This window comes from Echiichthys vipera (genome assembly GCF_963691815.1).
Source record: "Echiichthys vipera genome assembly, chromosome: 12".
Classification (NCBI taxonomy): Eukaryota; Metazoa; Chordata; class Actinopteri; order Perciformes; family Trachinidae; genus Echiichthys; species Echiichthys vipera.
In genome coordinates, this window is record NC_139837.1 from 16,025,781 (window position 1) to 16,045,053 (window position 19,273).

Consider the following 19,273-nt stretch of genomic DNA (forward strand, 5'->3'; position numbering starts at 1 on the left):
AAAATCGCCCACGCTGATGCCACGTGTCCTTCACCTGGGGAACACAGATTGCTAAATGCCGCGATGCTGCATTTTCGCTTCTGACCTCGGACTCCAACTTAGCTGCCTCAGATCCTGGGGCCGGACTGGACTTGTTAGAAAGGATGAAGCCCGAACAGGAAAGATTACAGAAGCAGGATTCATGTAACCACCACTATTAATATATAGACAGCTGTTTGCCAAAACATCCCCTGAACCTCAACAGCAAACATCATCTCTACAGAAGACACATCCCTAAATGTACAAATTATTTTAGTTAAACTATCGAATGCTCTGTAAAGGGATTCCAGCTTTGTTAAAAAGGTTAAAAGTGATTAAAGTTACTTGAGTGGAAATGCCTTTGGGTTGCTATCAGAGATACTCTGTCCATGCTGTGGCACTTGGACATGAGTGGAGGTGAAAGTTCCCATCAGAGTGGGTGGTGTGAGCAGACTTGCCCCGGCAGACTGACAGAGCGGTCGTGGCACGGGTGATATCTGGTTCCTCGGCGGCAGAGAGCTCAGGGAGGCTGAGGGTGAGGGCAGCTAGTTGTGAAGCCATCTGCAGTGAGAGAGCAGACAGACGGAGGGCCGAATGTAACTCAGAGATGTACTGTAATATATGTACACTCTACAAGGAGGCACAAGCAGCTTGGCTGTACCTGAAGCTTGTTGTAACTATTATCAAGTTAAGGTTGCTATTTTTGCTACAGTATTTTGGTGTCATTGATATTGTGCTTTGGGCTGGGGGGCGGGGTTACTAGAGATTTGTTAAGGATTTGCAGAGCTGTCCCATCTTAATGAGAGTATTCACTTATCGTGCTGTTTTGACTGTGTATGTGATCCGACTCAATTTTTTTTATTTCAAAGGAATAGTTCAACAAGCATGCTTTCTTGCCAAGAGTTAGATCAGAAGTCGATACTACTCTCACTTAGCTTAGCTTAGCACAAAGACTGGAAACAGAAGCAAACAGCTTGCACATGTGTTTATTCTGTGGATTAAACAAACAAGATACACTCTTTAGTGCAGTTTCCCCTTGTTTCCAATTTTTATGCTCAGCTGAACAAACTTTATATTTAACTGACAGATATGAGGGTGGTGAAGAGAGAGTTAGACGAGCTCAACCACTTTGGATCCTATGTCTTATCTCCTGAGATGTGACCATGGAAACAATCTTCTCATCTAAGTCTCAGCAATAAAGCAAATGTGTTCATTTCCCAAATTGTAGAACATCCTGAAAATATGCCATGGAGTCTACTTTCTCTCCTTACAAGACAACAGTCTCTAGAGGAATTTATTCATTTTCAATTCAATTATGTGAAATACTGTGTTTCTACTGAAGCCATTATATTAAAAATAATAATGATAATAATAATAATCTAATAATAATTTGTCACCATTTATTACCATACCATGTATTTGTTGTAAACAGTTAATTCAATCACTACTACGTACCATGGTTTCTGTGTGACTCCACTGCATGGTGACTATCTTGTATAAATGAGGTATGCCTTTCTATCCTTATCCATAAGGTCATTTTCACACATGTTAATCTCATTGGTTTACAATCAGTCTGTATTTGGGGGTTATTTTTATTTCCTCATGGAGGAATGAACCTTTTTTTTCATGAAACTGAATGTAAAGTGATTGTAGTTTGTTAATCATGTCTCTTGCTGTGCCTTGAAAAAAACACTCCCTTTTCGTGTGACAATCCAGCATGGCCTGAAATATGCTGCATGGACTGAAAACTAAAGAGCGGAGAAACGTCTGAGAGATGAAGACACAACGACAACAAACCCAAAAACAACCCAAAGTAGTGATTTTCATTCAATAGTCAATGAGTGTCCCATTCTGTAAGTCAACAGACGAGCAGTAAACTTTTTTTTTAACTAAAAAGGCTCCTCTTACTACCACATTCTGGAGCTTTTGACCACATCACATGGTCTTCATCTGTAGATTAGTTTGTTCAGTTGTAATGGTCAAATCTTCTTTTCTGTGTATGTTTATGACTTTACTCCATGCTCTTCAGTTCTTTCTGATCATGTTGAGAAAATAATCTCTGCTCTAGGTCCACTAACTTGCTTTTAAGAGCTTTTTAGAGTAGGCCAGTGATCAACCTGTGCAGCATCGCGGACATATCCCATAAAAATATCCCCAGAATAATAGAAAGCTTTAACGCCTACAGATCCGTGGCAAACTTCATCCTCTGATTTGATATGATCAAAAGCCCTGGAATAAGCACGTAAGTGGACCTTGAGTATTTTCTTTTTCAAGGTCAATTCGAAGCTAACTTACTGTGTCTTTACATCACAGCAGTTCTGTCACTTTTTCAAATGGATGGTTTGAATTTTAATGAAGTGGGGTTGTATGAGGTCCTCGTCAATAGTTAGTCAGTGTTTTAAACAGTTTCGGATTCACCAAAGTAACACATTTACTCAACAAACTAACCAATCAAGGCAGCGGTAGACCAGCAACTCCCGTATTCTGAGGTGAAATGACTGTTTTGGTCATAGGAGTCTGGTGGATTTGAAGAGAGCATTGATTAACAGCTTGAGTTCATCATTGGAAAGGGCAGCCTGACTTCAAGGTAAATCGGTAAAGATATTGAAAATATAGCAAACACTATAAACTTTTATTGATTTTCCTTTTTTCAAGGTAGCTAAAATGCATTTTGCTGCTGTCCCCGTTCACAGCAGTACATTGCTTAGCTTCCGCACCGCTACTCCCGTTTGCTCTTTCAAACTCGGGGAGTCTGCCATCTACTGGAGGTATATACAGTGACTATGGTAGAAGTACCTCATACTTCACCACTTCAAAAAAGCCAAACTATCGCTTTAAGATGTTTTTTTATTGTGTCCTTGTTGATTTCAGTCCATATCTTTTCAGTTTTCAGTTGTTTTACTCTTTGAACACATCATATAATATGTCTGGCCAAGCTTTCTGTAGAAGATAAAACTCTTTGAAAGTTGTTTATCTAGTGTCATTCACTTGTATGATTTCTCTTAAGGTCAATAATAATTACTTTAACATGTTGGATTAACAGTGGCAGCACTGTTGTTAATAAATTGAGTTAATCTCTCCGAAAAACAGCATATGCAATTATATTCCTGTGACAGATTTCTTTTCATGGCAAATTTAGCAGAAAACAAAATATATTTGCTCCATTTAACAAGAAATGTAATTGCCGTTTCTCATGCTGTGTAAAAAAGATGAATGCTGGCAGCAGAGAGAATGAAGTGGTCAGTGCAGAGAATCATGAAGTTAAACCTATTTGGGAAAAAAGAAACATCAAAGAGCATCTCTAAATTTCTGTCTGGGTTTCTCTGGTAGAAGCTTGTTTCACAGATCATTAAACATATTTTCCTTTGAAAAATGCAAAATGAAATGTATTAGGGTATCCATGCAATGAGGGATTGTCCATTTTCATGCTTAACTAGTTTTATTGTATCCTGTCAAGTCTGTTCAAATAGTCGGCTTTGCCATCCAAGGTCTATTCGGAGGTACATTAGCTTTCCAGACATGTCCACCCGGTTTTTGCTCATGGTTATGAAATGTGTTTATCATAATAATTTTATACAGTGTGTGTGAGCCTGCTGTAAATGTGGGTTATATCTCCAAGAAGGTTGAGGTTAAGGGACAGGCTGCGATTGATCTCTGTCAGGCTAACGAGTTTTCATCTGTCAAAAGTGAAGTGCTGTGATCTGAAATTAAAATTAATTCAGCTCAACCCACTCATCTTGTGCCATGAACTCCTCATTGCCCTCCTCTGTGGTCTATGATGAAGGGTTTTTGAGAGGCAGTGAGTCACACTTCATGTGGTTAGTAGTAGTAGTGAATGTGCGCATGATGCCTTCAGAAAATGTGCGTACGGATATTTTGCATACAATACCGGTTTATGACTTATGTTAGACTTTACCATTTTAAAGGAACAGTTTTAAAGTTTCAAGATTGGAACCATTCCAATCTTTTCATCCAAAGCTCTGCAATAAAGAAAATAAGTATGTTCCCCAAAATGTCTAACTACTCCTTTAAAGTCTAACAAAGTTCAGCACTGATGACAGTGATTCCCTTAATCAAAAGGGTCTCTCTCTCTCTCTCTCTTAGTTGCTCCAAAGATAATCACAGACCAGATACCCTCATTTAACAGAGCTGGGGAGAGGCAGCTAATGAATGCAGGTGCATGTCAGCTTAGTGTTTGAAGCAGTGTGTCTGCATACAAAATAGCCCTGGGACAAGCCTCTGTACATTGCCTCAATGGTCCCTGAAACCACATCTGAGAGTGGATGGGGCAATTAATTGTATAAGCATCTGCTTCTATTTAAACCACATTGGAAAGCTGTAGCAACATAGTGCCAGTGGTGGATGCTGCACCAGCAAAGTAGTGCACGAGTGCGTTTTTTTCAGAGAATTTAATTTTCATATTTGTGCAGTAAAAAGAGTTTGCAAGAAAACTCCATAACCTGCATGCCATTATTTATAGTGCTTCTTTGTTGCTACGAGTTACGAAAGAAGAAAGAAAAGTCCCTGACATTTCCCCTGTCACCCGTGGCAACTGCTGAGAGCATGCTTCTCAGTGAAAGGTGAATTCCTCTGGGTGCGTGGCCCGTCACTCGCCTCTCTCCTGCACAGATGCTTAGAATAGAAAATGTCTCTTCCCTCTGCAGCCACCATATTGTCACTCCCATATGGGTTTGTTTCAGGATGCAAATGTAGTTTAATAAGTTGGTGTTGTTTAGTATTTACATAATATACCGGCTCAAAGTAATCACAATTTTGTTAATAATCTCGAACTTTTTTTATCTCCCCTAGAGTATATTATACTCTTTCAACAAACATATATAAGAACCTTGGAAAAAGCAGTTGACAAATCAAAATTACCACAGGGTTGAGATGGAAAGTTCATCCTTGATCTTGGATACCCATTTGGTATCTGATCCTTGTGATGAGATTGTTTTGTCATCTTGGTTGAAAATGTTTCACAGTGGGGATTACCTCATTAAATCAAAAGGTCTCAGGTGAAAATTGCCTTCCTCATTATATCCAAGCTAAAGATGTCAAGAACTGTTATCTAGGTGATGCAGGCCGTGAGCGCTGCATACTGTAGCTCAAATGCTATTTTTTGGTTAAACAAGAGAAAAACTACAGTAAATCAATTATCGGTGGGCTTCATTACATTAAATAAACTGACCCTGTTAACCTCTATTAATGAATAAGACATTAGATATTTTGACAATTGTCAGAAAATTGCATGAAAAGACCAAAACCTGTCTACTGAATAATATTTATTAACTAACAAGTATCGTCTGCCTGGTAAATCTTATTTATCTGAGCCATAGAGCTCAGCTGTTGCCTGAGAAACTATCAAAAACACATCGATGAGCCACACTGTTGCACTGGTTGACATGTTTCTTCATAACCATGAACATGGGCACTGTGGTTTATTTTGAGTCAACCCCACATACGTGCCATAAATACTTCTTGACACAATGTCTACACAGCCCACATAACAAAAGCAGCATGTTAGCAAAGCAGCAGTTTCTGCCCTCCATCTACAGTAGGTCTATGCAAGATGCGTTCAGGCACAGTATTGAGTGTAGGTCACCCTAGTTTTCTGGCAAACGGTAGAAAAATGGTAGAAAGTAGACTTGAAGCTCAGAAATGCACTTCAGGTTCACATTTGAGCATGTATAGCATAAACACATGCTGTTAGGAGGCCTGTGTTGACGGCTGCATAGATTAAAATAGAAGTGTATGTTTTCTATCAGACTTGCATGGCTGAAATGCCTCCTGTAGATAAGCTGTAACACAAAAATGTGTATTAATCCACAGCTGAAAATAGTCCTAACCAAATACAAAATGTACTCTGGCTTGAGTACCTTTTGCTAAAACACACAGTGCCCAGTGTTTTGTGACATTTCTGTGCCTTTTTTTAAATTAAACTATTGTTTGTGACTGGTTTTGATGGTGGTTGCTTCAGTAGGAACCAATGGGTCTGAATTAAGGAAGTACTGAGGGACAGGCTATCACATTGTTTTTGTCTTTTCATGGGATGTATTGACAGTCAGAAAATATATGAATATATGAACCAGGCTTATCCTTTAACTGGTAATACTTCAAGTTAGAGTGACAGTGCTCATCCCCACTGTTGTGGTTGTTGTTTGGCAGGCTTGTGTTGCAGACTCCAGCAGCTATCAGAGCGAAACCTTATTAGCCTGAGCCTGCACGCAGAGTCACTGTTCACCGCTCATTCCCCCCACAGTGTGATTTAGGAGGAGTGAGTGATTGAGCAATGCCTTGCTTTTCTCCTTCATCCAAAACAAATACACACACACACACACACACACACACACACACACACACACACACACACACACAACCACGACTCTCGACAATCACTTAACAGTTGCCATGACAACCTTCAATACCCCTTCATTCCAAACTTTCTAAAAATAATATGTTGTCTTTTCTCGCAGACTTTTCTCCAGACGACGACAGCCTTCAGAGCAAATCCTCGTGCACTACAAGGTAAGACTGTAGAACTAATACTGTTTAATGGATTACCACAAGGGAATTAAACACTTACTGTGTTTTAGTCGGTAGCTAATTGGATTTTGCTGTAATCAAACCATTGGTTGGTGACCTGAGAGGAGGTCGGGTCAGTCTCTGCGAAGGCCAGTGACTAGACAACTCTGGCTCATGTTGTTCTGTAGGCTGAAGCCAGACACGGAGCATGGAGCCAACACAAATACAGCAGACTCTCAGTCGGACAGAGAGAGTGAGGATACTGTTGGGTGTGCAGAGAGACAGATTAAGGCCATGTCAGCCTCTGCCCCAACAGCAGAACAGACAGCCAGCTCATGGATGTGACTTTTACAATGATACAAGCAAATTGTATACACGGGAGAAATGAGCACTGTGTATTCAGATTACTCACTACAAGCACCCTCCCTTCTCCACTTCTCTCATTACTATGGCTTCCCCTATAGGTAACACACGCAAACTGATATTTGAGTAGAAACACATGGGAACATCTATAAGGATTTTTTTTCTGTTTTTGGAGGGAAATAAAAACCAAACTGTCCACATCGCGTAGAACACAATGTCAAATTTGTTAAAATCTTGGCAAATTTTTGTGAAATTCTATAAACAATCTTAATGTGACATTGTGCAGTTGCATGACTAAGTGGGCTGATGTCCCTGAAGTCGCCCTCGTCTCTGTAGCCAAGGGCGATGAGCCATTCGGCGCTTGGATCTTATGTAACACTAAGGGATGGGCTAACAGTTGGAAGGAAATCAGGCATAGTGTGATTGATTTCAAACGCTGACCATTGTGTTGTAACCATTGTCAGTCTGTGACAACCTGAGAGCAAAAGGAAAACACACTGACCTCATTTAGCAGTAAAATATCCACAGAAGATCACTTTATTTAGTCTCAAGTAAGCACACAACATATTTTTAAGGAAGGAATCCAGTTTACAAAGAGTGCGTGCTTGCATTAAATCTAATAGTACTGTGCGTTTTTTGGTTGAAGGATAACTAGGTGAAGTCATCGCTGTTCAGTAGCAGCTGATAATGATGAGGTAGACAGTGACACACTCAATATGTACAGGGCTGGATGTTAGAGGGATAACATGCCAGTTATCAGTCATGCCTGCTAAAAAGACCTAATATTGGGTAAATGAAAACAGAGACATGGAGAACAGCAACCTGCATAGGGCTGTGTACTGATACTAAGAGTCACTATAAATACACCACATACACAGTCAGTTCATAAACATTACACCTGGAGGCTGGAAAGTATAAACTATGCACAGATAAAATAGATCAATAGAAAACTCTGCTTTTGTAATTTTCCGTAAGGATTGCACATTTAGAAGTTGATAATATCTATCTCTATATTTTTGATTTAATGAAACCAGATTAAAAGCAGAACATATGCCTGTTTGCATTCATCCACACACAAGGTGATATATTTGGAAGATATACAGAAAACAATATCAATGGTCTTTAAACAACACATATATTTTTAGAATATAAAAATAAACTTTTTAAATGTAAACTCAGACTAATAACCACATATCAGCAGCTTGGATTTACAGTAGTATGGTGTTATTATCTAATACTTGGCACACTGTTGCTAAGTTACTTGGCATTATCAATAACAGCTGAGGATGATACATACAGTGTTATGGCAGTAATAATAATAACATACACACATATTAGACAGTGTCAGTACACCGCATCTCTGTAGTATTTGTTCTGTGTTAATAAATGAAAAAGGGAAAAAATTGTGATCAATTGAGTTTGTTTTTGTTTCATAATCTAAAATAAATATTAACTTCCAGGTAGAAGCTCTGTGTGCGAGAGACACAGGCCACTCGTCTTCACCTCTAAAGTTGAGGTAATACTACACGTTTGTAGCCACAACAACACAATTAATAAGCATTACTGAGATAAGCGATTGCAGTACAAGAAAACTACTTGATAGCCAAGGAACAAATATTTTAAAATTCCTAGAAGTTGCCCTTTACTCTAAAGTAAAGAGTTAACATAACAGTCTATGAGTTAGAGTTTAACAGTCAGCTGAAGCCTATTGAAATAATACAAAACCTCTCCTGAGGAGAGCATCACACCATGTTGAGTAAGGTGCACATGGATGCCTTAACAGTCATAGATCTCTGAAGAGAGCCATCAGAGAGTATAACAGTTCTTGTCAGTAATTATTGAATATCATTCTTAATCAATAGGTTAAATGTTAGATAACACAGTCACACATAAAAGTAGGTGTAATGACACACAGTTATGATTAAGGTGATAGGATTAACTTAAGTAGAATCACATTGCTTAGTCCCAAAGCTTTGAACATGTTTTGTAAAGTGTCACTGTGTTCCAGTTAGATGGAGAGCTGCCGCGCTGGCCACAGTAACCATCACAGTTTGAGTAGTGTGTGATGCCTAAATATAATATTGAGTGTTTTACAATTGTGCAACTTTTTAAAGACACATCACAAAGACCACTACAGTCACTGTAATTTGAGTAGATATATCAAAGCCATTATATACAAAGAGACTCAACAGTTATCCTTGTTGCTTTTTCTCAGTGTGAGGCGCTTAGATTACAGCTCCAGACTTAGAAGAACCATGGCCGACTGGCTCAGATCCTCACAGCTGTACAGCAGCATTGTCTGGTAGCTAAACTTCCACAGCAAAGAAAATATACTCTGTGACTGGTCGATCCAATTGTAAAGTGTAACCACACCATACATTCGCTACGCTATGCGACCTCACCCACAGAGCAAATGTACAGCAGCCAAAGCCACAGTGCTGCAAGTTACACAGCCTTATTCCATGGCAACCATGTTGAGTGATTTGACAGCAACCGCTCCCGCTGTGCGCCTCAGTCGGCCTTGTCCTCCCCGTTCTTGGCCCATCCTTGGCTCATGGCTGCTACCACGATGCTGTACATGTTGAGCCAGGCTTGACGCAGCGGCACCGTGTAGGCCTGGCCCAGACTGCACTGCAGCATGTAGAGAAGGGACTCACCCACCACCTGAAGAAGTCCAAAACAAAAAAACATATTTTTTTAACAGCTCAACTCACTTGTGAAATTGCTTTTTGAGAGTATTACTATGAAGTGTGGGTCCTACAGCAAATGACTGTGTGTTGACTCCCACTGCCTGATGCTTCCTCCCAAGGTTGAGAAGAAAGTCCTCCAAGGTGTGAAGGTCATCCAGGTGGCTGACTGCTGCATCGATCACAAGCATCACCTGGGATCGCATACACATGCATATAAAGAGTTCAAAACAGTGCACAAGTACAAACTAAAAGCTTTAGTGGTGACTGATGTGACTGAGCTCACCTTGGTGACATGTTCCAGGAACTCAGGGCTGGAGAGACAGTCTTCTGTGGAGCCACAGTTTGTAGTGTAGTGGAAAAGAGTGAGGAGTGCTGGGTCCAGCTCAAACAGTCTACCACAGACAAATACCACACTATTCTATGGGTGTATACACATGGCATGGGGTTGTCAAACATGCACACAGAGACAAAATATAAAAATCTCTCCTGCTAGTGTCTGATTTAGGGGCAGCTGTCTCAAAGTAAATTGTGGATTATTGCAGTCGGTCGCCAAGCAACAAGTCAAGCTTCCGGTCCCTGCATGGTGAAAGTGTGCCGCGAAGAATCTAGCTTGATTCTCTCTCCACACCGGTGTTTCATATTCACTTATACATATTTTTAACACCACAGATATTAAGTAAGAACAACTATGACTTTTGGTTGAAGTGTTATTAGAATTAATGTTGATTAAAAGCATAACTGCACAGAATAACAATGTTTTTTCTCTCTTACAAGTTACTTTACTGTCTAATTCAATTTAAATCACGTAGATTTAAGTAAGACATTACCTGGAAAACATGACGACACCGTGAGGAACTTTGTTTTTGCCCAGGCTCTCCCAGCTGCCTCGTATCAGCTCCTTGTCTTTCCCTGACAGCTTCTCCATCCCCCCTCAGGCTGTAAACACGCGGCAAGTTCTTCTAGAGGGAAAACACACAACTCCTCTACAGGACAAGAAGGCTTAGTTTGGGGAAAGCCATAATATTCGAGTTAATCCACAGACGAAAAGTTCGCCAACCCACCTGGAAAACAAAGTGGAGCATCAAGTGAGTGTAACACAGCTCATTTGTTAGTTTCAGAAATAAAGAGGGGGACACGGCTGCAGGATGATTCCTAGACTAGAGATGCACAAACATACTGTACCTTCTTGAGGTCAGTCTTCTCTCTGAACTTCTTCTGGTGCAGCTGGGCTGCAGGTGGGTGTGTGTGTGTGTGTGTGTGTGTGTGTGTGTGTGTGTGTGTGTGTGTGTGTGTGTGCGTGCGTGCGTGCGTGCGTGTGTGTGTGTGTGTGTTTGTGTGTGTGTGCAGGCAGAAGCCTTGCCTGAGACTCTGGTGCACTTGCTCTCTCTTTCCCCAAGCCCCACGGTGCAGTCAGGGAGACAAGTTCTACCACGCTCTTATCTGTCACACTGGCTGCTATCTCTCTCTCCCCTTTCCGTTTGCCTCTTGATATGCTCTCTCTCCAGCACTGGGGATATTATTCATACCACTGAAGGAGAAAAAGAGGGATCTCTCTCTTCTGCTCCAGAGAGGCTGCAGTGAGCCACAGCTCCTCCTGCAGGTGAACCGAGGACTAAAACATACAGAGACTATATGCATGCACATGACTCTTCACACACAAGAAACGCAAACTATACTTTATATACTTTTTATTTTAAAAAGAAGTATTAAATGCAGTGCAATTGCTGATGTTTTAAATGTTAGGTGAATGTTAAGGCTCAGTACAAACAGGTTTGAACCCAAAAGCACGACTCTAAGAACAGGCCGCTGGAGCAAAAAGGCAGGCAGGGGAGATGAGGAAATTTTATCCAATAGAGGATCAGAGTAGAAAGCTGGAGTCCAAAAAAGCAGGCAGAGAACATGGCTGGATGGGTTAGGTGATGGGGAATGGTGGGAACACAGGGGTTAGGTGGGAGTGGCAGGATGTGAAATGTCAGGAGAGTTAGCACATGGCAGGAGGGTGAAGCAGACAAGGAAAATGTGAGGGTAGGAATTGGCTGACGTTCTGATAGTGAAGTCCATTTGAGGCCTATATCATCTATTCCCGGGTGTGTCTTCAGCTGCCTACACATGCAACCCGTGCATTTACAGAATTGAATGTGTGGGAATTTTTATATCTTACAGAAGCTGGAATAATAAAAGACCTGAACGCACAACCTTGGTGAAATTATATTGTTCATCTGCTGAGTAGAGCCACTCCTCAAGCAGCGTGATCAAAACATGTGGTGGCCAAGAGCTCGGCCTCTCATTAATCTAAATGAGATGTGTTTGTTGCCTCGCTTCCACACACATTGGAGGCACCACAGTTAGTTTAAGTAGATGTCACAGTCGGATATTATCTAACAGGTAAGGAGAGATTGGTTTTGTTTTCAGCTATACACTGGGGGAATCAGAGGTGTGCAGCGTTTGCCTGAGGGACTATAAGGCAGAGTGGGGAGGGATAAACTGTTCCCATGACAACCTGACAGGATGGAGCCCTCGAGGCTTTGTCATGTGATGTTTGAGATCTCACGGAGGGGGCTCTGTGCTGATTTATCACATATAGAAGTTCGTGTGGCAACATTTTGCTTTTCTACTTTAATTATCTTTTTAATTAAATACCCAGACAGTCATGGTGAATACAGTTACAGTCACTTTTTCTCTGCCACCCCCTGTAGAGATGCACACCAGTCTGGCAGCATAAAATGATACTGTAACTGTATGTAGCATATATGACCCTTTCTAAATAAATATCAAACTAAACATTCAATAGTTTTACCTCTGTATGAGATACTTTTAATCACCTCAATGTCATCTGAGCTCAAACAAATGCACACATTACCTTCAGTGCCCTCAGTGCATGATGACACAGTAGCCTACAACCATTTGGAATGTACTGGTCTCCATGACGACATTTTAATTATGATTATATACATAGTCAGACATTCCCATGTGGTTTGTTAGTAAAAAAAATTATTTCTAAAATTCCTGGCAGTCAGCTTTCTAAGCACAAGCTTATAGTGGAGGCCAGTGTACAAGCGTATTTGATGTGGGTCTATGGGCTTGGAGCAGACCACTGAAACGGTCTGTGTGAATGCAAATGTTCAGTGAAGGCTGTTTATTTAGGTGGCAGTGTGGCTGTAGAAATAACTGGGAACTTTAACACAACCATCTGAGGACAGCCTATGTCAGACACTCGGTGTCCTTAAGGGACCTGCCCAATTCAAAAACATAGATTTATTAGATTTTTTTTTTAACTAAACTAAAGAAAAAACAACTAAGCGCAAAAACAGATACATTTTTTCATGGTAAAAGTACTTTTTATTTTTATGGCTACTGGAACATCCTTAATGTAGAGTGGGTAAAAAACAAATGGATGTTACAGACAGTGGTCTCAACTGGTGTTCTCATTTAGTTTTTTATCTGTTTATTCTGCTTGCCAAGAGTTCATCATCCTCTAAATTACAGTGTTCATATTCCTGAGCATAATTGTCATAAAACAAAATGTACCTTTTTTATATCCATATAATCTGCCTGACATGGTCATGAAAAAGCATAAAAGATATTAATTACTTATAAACAAATAAAGTTCTATAAATGTATATTTTCTTCCAGCTGTAATCCTCAACATTCATGATTGTGAAGTCCAGATGTTTTGTCATTTCATAATTTGCAGTTGCACATCTTAAACTATCAAATGCTTGGTGCGGATAGTTAGCCGTGACATGAGTCATTTTTGAGGACAGCGTTGGTTTCTAGTGGAGAGGCCATAAAAAACTCTGCCGCCTGAACCTTTTTGATCATGGCATTTCTTCCCCTTTGGACTTCACGCTCTTCTCTTCCACATCTTCAATTTTCTCCCCGTCGTCTACATTTTCTTCCCTAAATCAGACATGTTGGGTTAGAAAATGGCTATATTGTAATTACATCGAACTTTTACTTGGCTACAGTGTTCGTCTTTCCTGACAAAAGGCTGAGAAGCTTTTTGTCAGGAAGCTCAGAAAATTATGTAATGTAATATGACCAAACCACATGAAGTCCTTGGCTCTCCAGCACCAGTGCTATTCATAATTTTACCGGACACAGTGGCATTACATAGTGGATGAACAAAACTTGCTCAACATTCTCCCTCTGCATACCTGCTGTGAATGTCGTTGTCAGTGCTGAGATTCTCGTCTGTATCCTCCTCAGATCTGGAGGATGTTGATGTTCCTTCGTCTGCTTCTCCGTTTTCCTCGACAAATAGCTCCTTTACGCCGGCTTTCTTCAGCTTGTTTCTGTACGTCTGCTCTGCGTGAGCCTTTGCATTTTTCTGCCAGTAAAAAAAACCTCAAAGTTAGGCTGGAGGGGCACGTCATTTACAATGTTATGTAATATTCTCTCCTTATTATGTCACTCACCTGTTTTACCTGTTCAAACAAATAAGGGCGTTCGCTAACTCGTGCCTTCATATCCCGTAACTCCCTCCTGTATTCTCTCATCCTTTGTTGGTCAGCCTCCCTTCATGTAAGAGAAGATTATAGTTTGAGCTATAGCGGAGGGAGTGTGTGGTTGTTGTGATGTGAGTTGCAAAGGTTGCAATACTGGAGATTGAACGGACTCACTTGACCAGTACTCACCGATTGTTCTGTAGTTTGTCATTATACACTTCTTTCAAGCTGCTGTGTGGGTCCAGCAACTTGGCATGAAGTGTGACCGTCTTCTTCATGGCCTGGGAACTCATTTGGTACTTCCTCGACCAATCGGCACTCTCTTGATTCTTACTATCCCTCATCTCCATTGACTTTCTGTGAAGGTAGACATACTCTCCATGTCAGAGGCTTTAAAGGAGACATGCTCATTTTCAACTTCATGCTTGTGTTTTCGGTTCTACTAGAACATGTTTACACATTACACATTATTTCCTCATATTGTCTGTCTGAAACGCTCCGTTTTAGCGCCTGTCTCTCTTTAAGAAAGCTCAGTCTGCTCTGATTGGCTTGAGAGAAACATATGGCACACCTTTGCAAAGGTAGTTCTCAAGCATTGGGTGGAGATACTCAGATGGAGGCACGGTATATTCTAATGAGCCTGCATCTGACACAAGACGGGGAGCCGAATCTGAATGGTTTGTTAAATTTATGATCTAGGCAGACTTCAAAAAACTGAGATATTTCACAGGGTGGGAGTTGGTAGGTACTCCATAGACCCAAATGTATATGCACAAGCACTTAAAAAGTTAGTTTTTCATGATATGTCCCCTTTTACAATGTGTAGAAACTATAAAAATCCAATAAATTCTTCAAGTGACCTGATGGCCATGCAGCGCTTCCTCGCAGCGTCTGTGATGTATGTGGGAAGTGTGTCCGCGGACAGTGATGTTAAGGCTCCAAGTGACTTGCTTCTGCTGAGATTACTTATTTTTGGTACCTGTAGATGACGGAGGAAATAGTCAACATCTTTGTTTGATGAAATCAAAACAAATATATTGTTTGACCATACATTGCATCGACTTTTTAGATTAGAATGGACAGTAATAAAACCCTTGAGAGTGCAGTAATAACGAAACCTACATTAGTGTATAAACTGATGTAAGCCTTATATAAACATGCCAAATCAGTGCAGGGAGTTGTGACAGATACAGAAGGTTTTCCTTCAGATGTAACAGCATATCATGACTTAGAGAAGCAGAACAGTTTATCAGTTTGTGAAAATAAACACTTGTTCATTCATCGTCTGTTTGAAATTACAATTACTGTGAGAACAATCAATACAAAGCACTTGGTCAATATTCACAAAAAATAAATAAAAATGACAAAGATTATTGATGAGATACCAATGACTTTAGGACTAAATAGTTTGATGTTAATGTCTATGATATTACTGGTAGAATTAGGGCTACCCACTATAAAAACGACTAAAGAAATCTTAATCGAACAACGTCCAAAACAGCTGATTAGTTGATTTCTTTAGTCATTTTAATAGTGCATTTTTTTCATGATGAATGACTTATTTTCAGGAAACGTATAAACACATCACTAGTAAACACAAGATTTAAAGTGGTGCTTTTATATGATTCTTTGCGGAAAAACTAACTTTTACAGATCTGTCGATAAAAAATCGCTAGTTACAGCCCTACATAGAATTATGTTTTTGGGTGTTTTTTTTCAGATAAACCACACAGTATAAATCTGTTTCTATACTCATACATTATTCAATTACCTATGTGATGTTAACTTACAAATAATGACTACGTACCGAGGCTAAATGTATCTATAAATAGGATAAGTTAAATCAGAGGAATTTGCCCAAAAATGTCTGACATGGTTCATAAAATAGATCTCTGGTGAATTTAATTTTGAGCAGAGCCAGAAATGATATGAAAGGAAGAAAGAAAGGAACTTTCACTGATCACAAAGTTCATGCTACCACTGTGGATTAGTGTAAATTACTGTGATTCTTATTTAATTACAGTTATAATTATTTCTACTCTATAATGGCCTCATGTGAATCATCCACCCAGACTAATTTCTATGGACATATATAGGGATGGTCTTGTAAAATACGTGTTAAATTGCTTTTTTTTTTTTAAAGCAGTAAAAATGGGGCCTGACTTGACTTTATAAATTATGAGGTGGAGAAAGTTTGAAATACAACTGTTGAAGGGAGGGACATATTCCCCACTGTATACATTTTAAATAGCTTTACAGTTCCACAACTGAGGGGACTGGTCTGAACGGCCGCAAAAAATACCACATAAGCCACACAAGAGCTTAACTCATTCAATAAATCTTTCACCATCAAACAAATGACTCCCAAGGTCATGGAATAGAAAGTAAAAATGTAACCAGGTCAAAGTCTTTGGTCCCACTGTATGAAATAAACACCTCTGAGTGTTGAGGGAACACAGGAAGATGGTAGTTTAATGTACAGTTTACTGTTAGGCCAGTTGTTCTTATTAGGCAAGTTATTGTAAATTTTGTGCAATCACAGTGACTGGGACTTTTTTAAATGAGCAAGGATTTCAGCACTGTTGGTCGTGTTTAAGGAAGGCTAGCGGGTTCCCACCAGTGTGTTTACTTGACAAAATGCTGGTTGGATGTGTCTCGAGCCATACATCACAGAGAGTAATGCAAAACTAAAATGTGAAGCCATCTGGGCCTGGTGGTTTGGAGTCCTAGTTGTCATCTTGTTAATTCCTCAAGAGACATGGGCTCTTCAAAATAGGCATTATTCTTTACGTTTTATTGATATATTTGTAATATTTGAGTCACAGTACCATGATTAGGATGGGGGATTAATGAAATGCATATAAAATAACCAAAACAAAAGTTCAAAACTATAGACACTAAACGAAAATTAGCTCATATTCTGAGTAGTGCTTAAAACTAAACTGCAACTAAAAAACAAAACATTAAAACAATTTTAACATATTCTCGTAGTAAACAAGCAGGTGTTTGGTAAAGAGAAGGTTTTACCTGTGAGTTTTCAGGGATCATACGACTTTGCCTTGCAGGAAGAGCTGACGTCCTCAGATAGAAGGGCTGACATTTGATCCCATCTCTACTTTGGGATTTTCTCAGCCCCTCTGTCTGCAAGGCTTTGTGCAGCCTGCTGAAATCAGGGACCTGCTGGATGATTTTTGGCTGGAAGCTTGGCCTCTCATCCAGAAAGCCCAACTTTTCCTTCCTGGTGCGCTCAGCAGTGCGAAGTTTCGGGCTGCCAGACAAAGTAGGATTTTCTTGTCGCACTGCTGTCTGAGTGGGGGCTTGTCTGCAAAGCTCCTGGTCTGCACAGAATTACAATTAGGCGATGTAGAGGATTCCGTGTGTTACTGCAAAAAGTGTATCAGAAACGCTGTATGTACAGTATCCAAATTAGATGTGTAACATTTTAATTACGTTCAATACAATTACATTTAGGGGTAGGATGAGATAAGCATGATGCTTCTTCCTACTCCATTTCAAACAAGAAATGATCATTTCTGTTGTGAATATTCATGATTGGCTGACTGTTACTATAAATTAATAATGTAATGTAAGGCACTTAATGTGTTAAATCATTATATATATTATATCTTCTGACTATAACAGTGGTTTCCAACAGGTCAGGACCCTTAAAGGGGTCCAAGATTAAAGAAATATGACAGCTCCCAAATTACTGACGCAACTTGTGACAGGGGTCAGCAACGCACATTTTTCATCTCCATTGTTTCATTTGTGCAGGGTACTGTGGAAAATCTTATTGTAGATTTGTTTTTTTTATATAACTTTAGTACTTTTGATCCTATTTATTGTGGATATTGTAGTGTTGAAACAAGTGTAAAAAATATCAAAGTATCAATAGTTTTAACATCATTAAAAGTGACACATAAAGTTATGTTACAAAGAATCTGATCTCTCCATATTTTCACACCAGTTCCTACTTTTATATCAAACACTAGCCAGCATCATTCCATCAGATAAGGAAACCCACCTTTCAGCTCTGAATCTGACGTGTCTTTAACGTCTTTGTGAGGAGGTTTTCTAACAGTAGCAGCCTTGTTTTTCTGATCATGTGTGACTTGGTTTAACATTGCTATCAGCTTGTCTCTCTTCTCATTTTCTCTCTCCTGGAAGCTGAATGGTTGTTGTATAGCAAGCAAGAAGTCCCTCCTCTGCTCATGGGCCTGCTTCCTCTCCTTCTCTCTCAGCTCCATCATCTCCTGATAGAGGGGCTGAATGACATGGCTGGGTACTGGGAGAGCGCAGAACTTCTTCTGACACTCAGCCTGCGCCTCCTCCTCTTTGATCACCTGCGTTGTTTTAGATAAAGCTAACCGCTCACACAGTTGAGTCCTGGCAGGAGTCAGCACAAAAGCCCTGACTGAACTGCTTTTTTTTGAAGATTCCCAGGCTGGAGACGATGACTTAGGCTTCTGTCTGGCAGGGGGCAAAGTCTCAGATGAAAAAACAGTAAAGATATAAGAAAATAGATATGTTCTACTTAGGACACATTAAACATGAAAAGACATTTGATGAAACCTACTTAGCCTGATGTTTCAGTTCATTTCTATCACCGGACCCATCTGCTGACAGTAGAGAGTTCTGATGAATCCTCCGTTCAAGCTCCTCTTTCTGTCTCTTCTCTGTCTCCTGCAGCTGCTGCCTGAGGACCTCACTCAGGGCCTTCAGCTGCTGCCGAAGCATTAGCTCTGATCTGAGTCCATCCTGCAGCAGAGTCTCCAGCTTTGGCATATTTTTCTGACCTGTGACACAAACAAAAAGTTGAATGAGCTGTTGTTTGTGAAAGGTTTATTCCTGTAAATGAAACATTATTCTGTTTTGAGCTAGTGCTGAAAAAGTTTTTGTGTGTGTCTCAATGGAAAGTTTATTGACAATATTTGTTACCCATTACTTCAGTATACAATTGTAACACGCATCTAAAACACATACACAAATTACAGAACGATTTACATAAGCAATACTCGCACAGTTCATACAGTATCATCCAATTATTTGACCTCTGTATGTTTTCTTCTTTTGTTTAACAACTTTTTATATCTTGAGAACAAATTATTAGTCAATTAATTCATTGTCTAGTGGAAGTCAGAAAATGAATGGTAACAATTCTGATATTTGACTAATCATGTACGTCATTTTCTTGAGCAAAAATAATCCACAATATGTGGTTTCAGCTTCTCA

At 39.9% G+C, this 19,273-nt stretch overlaps 2 protein-coding genes across 2 annotated transcripts; both read right to left on the reverse strand.

Moving 5' to 3' along the window:
• Positions 1 to 9,414: 9,414 nt before the first annotated feature.
• On the reverse strand, positions 9,415 to 10,518 carry ngb (neuroglobin; the record flags this gene model as incomplete). The annotated part of the gene is made up of 4 exons (XM_083923905.1): positions 9,415 to 9,567; positions 9,665 to 9,784; positions 9,877 to 9,985; positions 10,421 to 10,518. 4 exons carry the CDS (start codon positions 10,516 to 10,518, stop codon positions 9,415 to 9,417), a joined length of 480 nt encoding a protein of 159 aa, XP_083780031.1.
• Positions 10,519 to 12,899: 2,381 nt separating this feature from the next.
• fam161b (FAM161 centrosomal protein B) lies at positions 12,900 to 18,826 on the reverse strand (the record flags this gene model as incomplete). The annotated part of the gene is made up of 8 exons (XM_083924995.1): positions 12,900 to 13,493; positions 13,751 to 13,923; positions 14,012 to 14,111; positions 14,231 to 14,398; positions 14,902 to 15,020; positions 17,069 to 17,379; positions 18,066 to 18,511; positions 18,618 to 18,826. The coding sequence occupies 8 exons, from the start codon at positions 18,824 to 18,826 to the stop codon at positions 13,412 to 13,414; spliced, it is 1,608 nt and encodes a 535-aa protein (XP_083781121.1). The 3' UTR covers positions 12,900 to 13,411.
• Between the last annotated feature and the right edge of the window lie 447 nt (positions 18,827 to 19,273).